Source organism: Cupressus sempervirens, chromosome 3 (assembly GCF_028749045.1).
Source record: "Cupressus sempervirens isolate cs-2001-9-10 chromosome 3, ASM2874904v1, whole genome shotgun sequence".
NCBI lineage: Eukaryota > Viridiplantae > Streptophyta > Pinopsida > Cupressales > Cupressaceae > Cupressus > Cupressus sempervirens.
The window spans coordinates 665122276-665134348 of record NC_143120.1 but is presented as its reverse complement, the minus strand read 5'-3'; the positions used below and the strand labels follow the sequence as shown (position 1 = coordinate 665134348).

General features: G+C 31.8%; 1 protein-coding gene and 1 long non-coding RNA gene across 3 annotated transcripts in view; one reads left to right on the top strand and one right to left on the bottom strand.

Annotated features, from left to right (window-relative positions):
- Positions 1-538: 538 nt before the first annotated feature.
- LOC149568460 (zinc finger CCCH domain-containing protein 19-like) lies at positions 539-8425 on the top strand. The gene is made up of 5 exons (XM_089817563.1): positions 539-1063; positions 1737-1813; positions 2149-2336; positions 5222-6140; positions 6265-8425. The coding sequence occupies exons 1-5, from the start codon at positions 924-926 to the stop codon at positions 6453-6455; spliced, it is 1515 nt and encodes a 504-aa protein (XP_089673689.1). The 5' UTR covers positions 539-923; the 3' UTR covers positions 6456-8425.
- LOC149568459 (uncharacterized) overlaps positions 7086-12073 on the bottom strand; it is an 80183-nt gene continuing 75195 nt past the window's right edge. For both annotated transcript variants that reach the window (XR_016361683.1, XR_016361684.1), the window contains exon 4: positions 7086-7422. This is a non-coding gene — a long non-coding RNA (uncharacterized LOC149568459). The remainder of the gene's footprint in view (positions 7423-12073) is intronic.

The following is a 12073-nucleotide window of genomic DNA, read 5'->3' as shown; positions in this document are numbered from 1 at the left end:
TGAATATTCTTATATCTATTAAATAATACTTCAACATTTTTATTTGGGTAATGCAATGAAAAAACATCCTTTTGGTTCTAAGCTGAAGAAGTGCTCGAGTAGACATGTATAAAATTCTTAAACCTTCCAATAAAAATAAAATAAAATAAGAAATAGGTCATCCATTGTGTCTCTATAACACAACAGTTTTTTAAAGAAAATACACCACATTTCCAAAACTAAATCAAATGATACTCCACAAATTTTCCATCTCAAATCAATTTTGCTTTGATCTATGAGCTTGGGAAAATAAAATTAATTGGAAAAATAAAATTAAGTCTCGTGAATTGATATTTGCCCGAAAGTTTTGACACCTAGTGTAAAATTATTGTTTTTATTTTATTTTTGTTATTTTATAGTGCATTCAAGACTACTAAATTTTTTAAACCGCTCTAGAATGCCTATGCACCTAGGATTGCCACTATTGTCAACTTGGGCAACAACACCAAGTAGGTAGTTACCGCTTTTATGAAAGAAAACAGAAGGAATGCGATGGAACGAGGAAGCAGAAAAGAGAAAGTATGCTACTAAATAAAATGATTACAGGTATTGGCACACTAGTTCTATGAAATTATACTCCTAATCATCAAATAAGTACTCCAAATATCACATTTTTGGTACTGAATGATTCGTAGCTCAGTAAATACATGTCGATTCATGATAGCACAGTCACATGGACGCCTATCAATGGAGACCGTACAGAAATACGGATCCATCAGATTACAGTGACTTCTCACATACGAGATAATGCATGCAATTCTGCCAAATCTTTCTCAATCTTTTTATTCTCATGCATTTTATGTGTCAAATATGCATACTGAAAGGTTGATATAAGAAAGAAAAGGAAGCGGAAAAGACTGAAGATTATCAAAAATACGAGTGAAATGAGCTTGAATGCCGAGGCAATTTCTGGTATATGCAGAAATAGTAGCATGAAAACGCAACGCAGGAAAGAATTAGACAGCGGCGAGGATGTATGCTTCGTTTGCTTGGACGGCGGGGATTTAGTTCTCTGTGACCATGTGTATGTAAATGTCGTTTGCATTTTAATGTTGTTACTGTTAGCATTTCTCTTCACCGTAAAATTTTTGTTGCTTTTGCATTTTGAAGGCAAATATTGAAGTTTTATTTTAGGTTTGACAGAAATTATGTTTTCAGCTGAAATTTCTCAACTCTGTAGCGTTATTTCAGTTGTCAGCTTCGATTTTTCAAGTTTTATTACGAGATTTGAGGAAGAGTGATATGTTTTAAGCTGTTTTTTTGCAGGTTTCCAATTTAATAGTTTGAGATTTGAGAAAAATTTGATTTTAGCTGCTTTTCCGAGGTTTCCATTTGTGTGTAGAAATCAGAGTTGAAACAATCTTCGGTGCATCCTTTTTTAAGCAAACCTCTTTTAACTCATAATCGCTTTTTCTTTTAAAATAAAAATGAACAATGACTAAATCTTGAAATTTTCCCTTGCAAGAGTAAGCTTCCTTTCTAGAGCAAAAGATTTAAATTCTGCTTGGGAAGCAGAAAACGTTTTTCTTCAGTTTTTGTTCGATGCCAAGTTCTGGGTGCTTGCAAGGAAATAGAAGATGAACCAAAATCTTATTTTTGATAATTATATAATTCAGAATAAATTTTATATTTTTATTTATTAATTTCTTTTTAATAGTTTTTTATTTATTAAATTATTTGTAATTTGTGTTTTACAGATGTTGTACAAAAGCATACCATGGAAGTTGTGTTAATCGAGATGAAAAATATTTTAAAGGAGGGAAATGGATTTGTGGTAAGAAATTTCTTAAACTATCTAGATTTTAGAAATACACTTATAACTGAGTAAAGTTTTGAAAGATCTAAAATAGAATAGTTAAATTCTCTTTAATAAATAAAAAATCTAAGATATTATTCCATTACATTTTATTTTATCTTATCTCTTTAATAAAAAAAACCTAAGATATTATTCTATTACATTTTTATAAAAAGAGTGTCAAAAGCATTACAGTGATTTATTTTATGTTTAAAAATTAATATATATTTTTGAAGCATTATCTTTGAAAAGTAATTTATAATGTCTACTGTTTTGAATTCCAATCAAGTGACCAATATATATTATTATTTCAGGTTGGCATTTATGTACGGATTGTCACATTCAGGCGAAGTTCTTTTGTTATACATGTGAAAATTCTTATTGCAAAGAATGTCTGGATGAAGCTGACTTTTTCCTCAATAAGAAACGAAAGGGCTTGTGCGAGGAGTGTTTTAAACTTGTCAACATGATAGAAGAAAATAAAGATATTGATTCAGAGGGGGTAAGTTTTCTATATTTTTTAATTTGTTAATTAAATCTTTAAACAGATTTATTTTATTAACATTACATCTAAAATTAAAAATTAATAGATAATTAAAAATTTTATTTTCAGAGAAGTGTATTGAGTGATTTAAAACAAAAACAAGTTTTAACTGTGTTTAATCTTTCTTTTATATATTTATAGATCACATTATTAATTGAAATTATTTATTTATATATTTTATATAAAACTTTGTTTTTCAATAATATATTCAATTTTTTTAACAAAATTGAATTGATTCTTATACAATCAAGTTTTATGATAAAAATGCATGTTTTGAATTTATTTTTTTCTTAAATTGATTTTGCAAGGACTTTATATTCTTTAAAAAAATAAAATTTAATACAAAAAATAGGAATAAAGCATGTGTGAAAGAGAACAATAATGTAATTAGAATATTTGAATCATATAATACTTTTCTAATTATAAGACCCATTTATTTTAATTTTAATTTTAAAGAATTGTTCAACTTTTTTCAATAATATTCTTTGTCAAAAATCTTTCTTTACAAAATATTCTTTTATTATTTTTTAATATTCTAAATTTCAACAATTTATTATATCTCATTTTCATAAATATCTAAATTTTCACAAATTAAAATTAAAATGACCCTTAATATATCATATATCATAAATTTTACTATATATATATATATATATATACCTTTTGTTCATAAATTTTTATAAAAATTTACTTTTAATTTGAAGTTGCAAATTCATACGTTGTAACTCTATCTCTCTCTCTCACACACACACTATATATACACCATTTGTTCATAGATTTTTATAAAGATTTGCTTTTAATTTAAAGTTGAAAATGCATAAGTTGTAACTCACACTTTAATTCCAACAATTATCTATTGGAGGGCATGTTGTGGCTTTCTTCAATCCATCTAAGGGAATACTAAGTACTCAAAGATGATGTATGATAGCCGTTTGTAAAATACTTGGACAAGATAATATTAAATTATTTTTAATACTTGAACGAGGTCATATTTCTAAAGCCCCTTTGAAATTATTTCCAATTTGAAGGAAGCTATTTTCATGAGAATGTGATCAAATATTGAACTATTTTAGCTACCTTTCGATATTTATATATATATATTTTGAATGTGATCAATATTATTAAGTTATTTTAGCTTATAAATTATTACATTTATGAATAAACAATAATAATAATAATTCTAAGGACAACCATATCAATAGGAATTTGACTTACAACCAAAGACCATTATATGAATCTGTAAATACATATCAAAATGTTCGAAGGGCAAAAATTTTAAGAGGATGAGCGAACCCGTTTAATGTCTTCTTAGACCTTTATAAATACCTTTATAAATATGATAGATGATCAATTGTTCAAAGATAAGTAAGTTGAGTCGATGCTAAATTCTAGACATACAGATTCATGTGATCAGTTCTGAGTAACCACGTATTCAAAATCTATGGTTTGATCTTTTATTCGGATTCTTAGTATTCATTTAACTACGCCTTTGGAGTGGTGCCTTGGGTTTAAATATACTGGTTCTCTTCGGGATGGTGAATAGAGCTATAAGCAAAGGGAGTAAGCATTTCAACAAAAGTACTTCGCTTGGAAAAAACTCTTGTAAACTTCTTTTCAAAAGAAAAGCTCTTGTAAAATTCATTTCAAAAGAACACAAATCAAAATCGGATTATTTGGATTAGACGACTTGTTTAATAATGAATTGTACGGATTTTTGGTCAACATCCGAACAAATACATGCCTGGATTGAAAAAAATAAAATAAAAAATATTACCACAAATCAATCGACCCATTTAACTCCATAAGACCAACTTTTGAGATGCCCGAATTTTAGATTCAATACATCTACATTTAGTAATCGGTGAGATGCAGGTCCAGCGAGTTTCAACTATGTCCGTGCATTTCCTAATAAAGTAATGTCAGCCCAATTCAAAAGAAAAGGAAAGATACTTGCATGCTGATTGAAACAACCCTGTGATGAATGATATCACCCTAAAGATGAAGGGAATCTTTTAGGGCTTATGCCCTTGGACAGAAAACTATAAGATAAAACATTAATGTGATCACTTGGGCAGGATGACTACTCGTAGAAAGTGAAATTTGCTATAACACATAAAAATTCTTAGTGCCTATAGGAGATAGCAGGCAGTTTAGTAGATGTGAAGTAGGAAGACAAAACATGAAACAAAATTTTTAGCGTGGGATAAGACCTATTCAACACAACTCAGAAATTGTAGTTTGCAGAAAATTCATTCATATCAAGAATGGCAATAAAGAAAGGTGAGACATAAATTTATTGTTAAAAAAACTTATTATGAATCTAATATGCAGAAAATGAAAGGTCCATTTCAACAACCTCACATAGTTATGTCAATCTCACTGCTGCTATAAGGTCTAGATATTGGCTCCTCCAGTAGTTTCATGTAACATTAGGAAAGCCTTAGACAGATGTTGAAATAATCTTTACAAACTAAGGTTCAGTTGTTCTCCTATTAAATTTCTTAACATGTTGGTTGCTTTTGTATATAATTTCGATGCCCACATAACCTCTGTGGTGAATAATATTCATTCGGCATTTCAAAATATACATGTGGGTTGTCTTGACCATATATCCATCATTTGATTTACAGAAAGTTCTTCCTTATTTTGTGTAATGCTTTGATTGAGGTTTGGCCCTCTAGACCATCTGACATAGACTAATGAAAGCTCATGAAACATCCTTCACTGATGTAATTTCTGCTAGTTTTTTATTTCAGAAATTCAATGTTTACAATTTTTTGTCGGTTAGTTAAATTCAATTAGTTTTTTCTGAGTGTTATCTTCTATGTTAATGTTGTTTGCAGACTGAAGTAGATTTCACTGACAAGGGAACTTATGAGGGCCTGTTCAAGGATTATTGGCTTGAACTAAAGGATAAACACTCAATAACATTAGCAGATCTTCATAAAGCACAAGTTCATGAGGACACTATCAAGGATGACACAGATTCAGAAAGAATATTTAAGAAAGATAAGTTATCAAATATTGGGTCATATGAGAAGTTGGACAGTCAAGACACAGAATGTAAGAAGAATGAGCGAAAACAGTTAAATACAAAGAGGTCAAGATATGTAAGGTTTGAAGAACTGGAATGCAGATCAGAAAACAGAAGTATACCATTGGTAAAGGATTTTGATGGATGGGCTTCTAAAGAGCTTATCAATCTGATTGCACACATGGGTAAAGAGACCAAAAATCCTCTTTCTTGGGTTGAAGTAAAGAATTTGTTATTGAAATACATTTCTGAGAATAAACTTCAACATCCTTTTAAAAGAAATCAATTTCTTTGTGACCAAAGATTGTATAAGCTCTTTGGCAAAGATAGTTTGCAGCTCCCTGAAATGTATAGGCTCCTTGAATCACACATTATACCCACGCAAGGAAATATAAAAGATGAACCTCAGAGGATGGATGTAATTACCGATGATAGTCACAAGGATTCTGTGGTGAATAAGGTGCCAATAGACACAACTAAGAGAGTGAAAAGACATCAACTGCGAAAAAATGCAGATGGAGTCAAAGCTCTAAAAGATAATCTAAATGAATTTGCTACCATAAATGTGCATAATGTCAGGTTAATATACTTGAAACGAGTTGCTCTTGAAGATCTTCTTGAAGATCTTGGAACTTTTACCAAGAAAGTTACTGGCTCTTTTGTAAGGATGAGATTAACAGCAACAAGGAGCCAAAATTTGACGTGCCATCGACTTGTTCAAGTTTTGGGTAATAATCAATCACCATGCCCACTAGAGACTGTGATTTCACTATTAGATTGTATTCGAAGCTTAGAGAGAAACATGATTTCAGCTTGTAGTTTTATGTTCTGATATGTTACCGTGGACCATAGGTACAAAGAAAGTGCAAAAAGTTTACATCACAGGGAGCAAAACGACAGACCTTATTTTAGAAATCTTGAATTTAGACAAGGAGGAAGAAATCTTTATTAATCAAGTATCCAATCATGATTTCACTGAGGTATTTTATTTTGGAGTAAAGCGTCATTCTTTTGTTAAGAACAGTCAGGTATATATGGCGTAAATGCTTCTTAATAATTACAAAGTTTTTAAATTTTTATTATTGAATTAAAAGTATTTTGAAGTTTTCTTTGCCTTTTGCAATGTCTTCCATCATGAGCAATTACTCATAAATCAGATGTAATTGCTCTACATAAAACTGAAACATTTTCTTGTTTTGTTTTTGGTATTGTATCAAATCAAAATTCAAAAAATGTTATAAGTTACAAGCATTATTTTCCCTTTTAGTTGGCTGCAAGTGTCCACTGCATCACTTTCAGCTAGAAAGCAAAAAGAAAAAACAAGCATAGAATGTCTTCTTTATCAGCTAAAAATATGCCTTTCCTTACCTTGTTATGATGCATGCATCTTTGAAACATTGGTGAAAATTCAAACTTACTGCCCTCTCCTAAGTAAAATTGCGTATTGAATCTCTAATGGTATGCTTATTGAAAAGCATTTTTTCCTACATGTTTAAAGGCATAAATTTCTAAGAAACTCCATCTCAGCCTTTTTCCACTCCTCTGAAGTTCAGTTTAGACATTTATGCCAACATTACCAATAAATTGCATCTAAGAAAGTTGACATCAGACAAAAAAATATCAGGTCCATGTCTTAAACTTGACATAATGTTGTACTCTATAATTTGAAGGGATCAACTTCTAACTTGGATCTTATCTTTCTATTGCTTCTGCATCAAAGCCTGCTCTTTGAGATTAGTACAAAGAAAACATCATTTTGTTAGTTTTGAAGCTTCATGTTTATATGTTGAGCCAAGATCATAACTTGCAACTGACCTTCAACATTGTCCAAATTGATATTCAGAAAATTTTGAAATTGAGAATAAGCAGTGAGAATACAAAGTTCTCATGTTATTCAAAAACTGAAGCAAATGTAACTACTACATTTTGTCTGGGCTATAGATTTTTTGCAATTCTGCATGTAGCTTCAGATGATCGTTGAGTTTTCCTATGCGGTAGTCTTTCAAACATCTGCCTCCACAGAAATTTGAGTTTAGTATTTGAAACATATCATTGAAATATTTAAGTTTTCAATATATTAGTCTTCAAACTCTTAGAGGAATTAAAAAGTGAAATTCCATACACATATAGAGACAGAAAAATGCATGCAAACACATTTATGCATTTTCTCTACACAGGTATGTATAATGCATGTAATAATGTGTGCATACACACACACATACGTACAAGAATGAAAATAATAGGCTAATAGCCATGAAAAGTTTTCTTCAACATTGAAATTGTTTTCAAAACATGGATTGGGTTTATTAACCTCTGTTATGAAGCATGATTCTATAGGGCCCACACATTTGTTGTATAATATATTACAATTTGTAATGGGCACCCTAGAAATGCCCAAAAAACCGAACCAACTGTTGATAGTGATTTTAATGTCTTTGCATAGATTTGAAACCACATAACATGAACAAGAAGGAATTTATGCAAAACTGAAAATTTAACTACTATTGAAATAATACTAGTTTTCAAGCTAATAAAATCAAATATGTAGCAAACTTTCCAACTCACTAATTACTCCAGCATTATAACATGTTATTCCAGTCATGATTTCCAACTTGCTGCTACAGTAATATGAATAGTGTCGCGCTACAGTGTTGGTACAGTAAAAACTACCTTCAATTAGTCCAAGACCCTCATAAAAACATTTCTCCACCATGGCATAAGTATCGGACAAGGACTGAGAATGATATGAGCAAACACCCAATCCGCCTATAGCTAGAAATGCGCCCAAGCTGCCTATTAATGAAGCTAATAGCAATGAATTCCAAAGGCCAAACCCCAAAGGAATGACGTCTAGAATGTCACAAGAGAGGATAGACATCGTCTAATGCCAAAAACAAATCCATAACTTACGCATCCAATTTCTTCTCATATTCAACTTGCCTAACAATAGCCACAAGATCTCTTTTTATTCCTGCTTCATAGGGTCGACCACTTTTCACAAGCAATGTGGGATAAATAAAATAAAATAAAATAAAATAAAAGGCCAACGGTCACACAACTGGACAACTGCTAAAGTGGGGACATTACACAATTCCTATTTTCAATAAGAAGAAAAAGATACTTCATACAAGCATTCGAGAATCCAAAAAACAACTATGTTATTAATACAAATCGATTGATTAAAAAGCAACACATACACAGTACATATTCTCTCTATTATATGATTTTTCATGCAAAATTGACCATTGTCTCGTTTTTATTTTGTGCGAACAAATAAACAGTAGGTCACTTCTTACTAAACCATGAAACTGCACATCTACCAAGATTGATAGTGTAGCCTGTTGTTTCCTTGTCACCAACTAATCTTTTCCAAAAGTAAATATGTAAAATAAATCATCCCGAAATGAGTCTCTATTTCAATACTCATACTATAATTTCATTCATCATTCACCATTTTCTGTGTTCAAGGCTTCAACTTTGACTTTTGGTCCGCATGTTACCTGGGATAAAAAAACTTGTATATTACAAAACTGGCTTTGCAGTTGTAATTTGAATGAAACACACAACAAATTGCATGCTATTAATTCATTTGCAAGTTTCAAATTGCTATAAATGGAAAATTAATGACCTAAGGGGAAGGTCGGTAATCATCATTGACAACATTTCTTATCATTCTCAAATTATTTTGCGCAAGCATAGAATTACAGGACTCTTGCCAAAATTCTCTAGCTTAACAATGATGTAATAAATGTAAAGCTAAAGACAATAAATTTCATCAGTCCATGATATTGGATGTTTCCAGATTTTACTTGTGTATAACTCTTTCCATCAATGTTCTAAATTACTTTTCTTCACTTCCTCTCTAAATTTTAATGATGGATCATGGAGTGTGATCCAAAAGACTAATGAAAAGAGTTTTACAGAAAAAATTTGAGAACGATCCAATATCCCAATGTGAATTTGTCATACAAAAAGCTTTCCACTAAGATCTGCTTTGTCTTCATTGCCTAGGATGAGTAGATCACTGAGTGACAATCAATTATTGCTTGTAAATCTAGATGAGTAAGAGCATTAGATTGAGAGACTTCTAATGAACATAGCTAGGCTGCAAATCCATCTGCTCCTTTCTTAAGCAACTTTGGCATTTGATGAGAGCTTACCATCTGTGGGGATTTTGCCTTCAACCCCCTTAGCTCCACTACCTTTCCTTTTGGTTGAAGTCTCATGAATAGTTCTTGGAAGTTCATCTCAATTGTTCCCAATGTAGTAAGCCATTGTACTCCCAAAACAATATCTGTCACACCCATGGATATCGCATACATTGGGGTATCAAGTTGATAATCTCCCATGGATAATTTGATGTTATGACACTTCCCTGAACAACTAATTGTACCCCATCTGCAATCAGAACTTGAAACTCTGGAGTTGGATATATAAAACAATTTAGAAGAGTTGCCCAATTTTTGTTGATGAAATTATGAGTACTACCTAAGTTGATCAACACAGTTGCTTTTTGCTTCTTTAAGAAACCCACTACCTTGAGTGTTTGTCGTGCATTGAAACCTAAAAGTGCATGACAAGAAATGATTGGTTGAGAATCATGTGATTCCTCACCTGACTCCCTATCCTCCTCTAATATGAGTTCATCCTCTTCTTCCTCACTTAGAGCTTCAATATATAGAACAGTTTCTTTTCACTACATTTATGTGCTCGACAATATTTGCTACCACAATTGAAACACAAAACCCTTTTGCTCTTTTCTCCTCAATTTGTTGTGGAGTCTACCTGGTAGGTTGAGGAAGAGAAGGTGTTGAATATCCTTTTTCTCTTGTCACATTAGCCCCTTGCTTTCTAAGAATCAAGAACTTCTCTACCCTGCGTGCCAATATAAAAGACTTATTTACTGAGCTAGGACTAAATATGTGTACCTCATGTTGAATGTAGTCCTTGAGACCACCCAAGAATAAATCATTCAAGTTCTCCTTTGTAATTGTATCCACTCTTATGGATAGATTTTGGAATTTTTGAATATAAACCTTAACTGATCTTGTTTGTTGAAGCTTAGCAAGCTGGCTAAAGAAGTTGTCTGTCACACTAATGCTATATTGTGCTAGGAGTTCTTCTATAAAAATTGACCATGATACAATAAGACCCTTTTTCTTCCGATGAGTAGAAAGCCAATGATACCAAATGAATTGATCTGGTTCTAGATATAAGGAAGCCATCGTGACCTTTTGTCCATACGAGGTTTGATGGATTTCAAAAAAAATCTCCATTTGGTTTATCCATGTTAGAGGATCCTTACCATCAAACTTGGGCATATCCACCTTTGGAAAAAAATTCCTAGATCCTATCGGAGTTTTAAAATTTGTGTCATTATTAGTTGACTTGAAGGTTTCATTTTGATTGCTTGAGAACTCCTTTGGTTCATGCATATAGGCTCTTAACATGCTTCGTATATCTGACATATCTCCTCATAGGTCACACATACCCCTCTTAACCTCTTCCTTGAACTTACTTATTTCCTCATTGCGATTACTATCCTTTGTTGTTTCCCAATCCTTCTCAGAGGATTTCCCTGGTGTGGTAGCATTCTTTTTGCCTCTTGTTGGAGGCCCTGTCATGATGGAAACCAAATTTTTGAAATAAATCAAACAAATGAGATGTTAATTCTCTGAATTTCTTTTGTATTTTTTTAACCGTAACTTACTAGGGCCAAGATACCCTTACTCAGAAAAAATCCAAAAAATTAGCAAATCTGCTGCCTTGAGAACAAATTTTCCTAGTTTTGCAATAACTTGCTTATTTTTGCTTCAATTTCTCCAAGCTTTGAAATGTAGGCTCCTCTACTATGCATTCAAAAACCCAATACAAGTTATACTCCAATTCAGCAGGATGTGGGAGATATGTAGATCTCAATAAATAGTGTAGAAATAGTAATTCTGCAATAATTTGCTCAAATTTGCTTCAATTCCTCTAAAGTTTGGACTATAGCATCTTTAATATGGTCTTCAAAAACCCTTTAAAAATCTTTAAAATTTTTGCTAAAATCTGAAGGTTAGGCTCTTCCGAAAATCGCCTCTGATATTGATAAAAAATCTTCCCTCTATGGTGCCAAGCTCATGCTTTGATACCACTTAAAATGAAATAACTTGCACAATGGAAGAGATAATATGAAATATTCTACAAATACTTGATAATAACTGAGAATAATGGGCCGCTTCGAGGGGGTAACCTCCAAATATCTCCAATGAAAACACACTTCACAATCTCATCTTGAAATAAGACTCACAACCTCCTATATATACCTAATTATGCTTAGGCTGAATAGACACAACCCTATATAACACCTAGGCCGACCTACCTTCCTAAATAATAATATAATAATGATAACATGACTTAAGGATTAAGATAGCCACAAGTTGACTATTCATAACCCTATATACACCAATATTAAGGTCGTAGCATACACACATTTCTCGATAAGGCACATAACATTAAAGCCAATGGTTGGTAAACTAACCCTATGCTAGATAATCACTTTGGGGATCATTTGGGTATCTTCCCAAGAATACTTTGAATCCCTTTCAGGATGTGGTATAACATTAGGTTGTATGTTGTACACTAAAGTTCTTAGGTGTTGCTTTTTGCCAAAGTTTTA

Bases quoted from the DNA above. Each gene is read 5' to 3' on its own strand.
- LOC149568460 (XM_089817563.1), top strand. From the start codon at position 924: ATGAGCTTGAATGCCGAGGCAATTTCTGGTATATGCAGAAATAGTAGC. The intron at 1,814-2,148 runs GTAAGAAATTTC...TTATTATTTCAG, and splicing joins AGGAGGGAAATGGATTTGTG to GTTGGCATTTATGTACGGAT. The intron at 2,337-5,221 runs GTAAGTTTTCTA...TGTTGTTTGCAG, and splicing joins AAGATATTGATTCAGAGGGG to ACTGAAGTAGATTTCACTGA.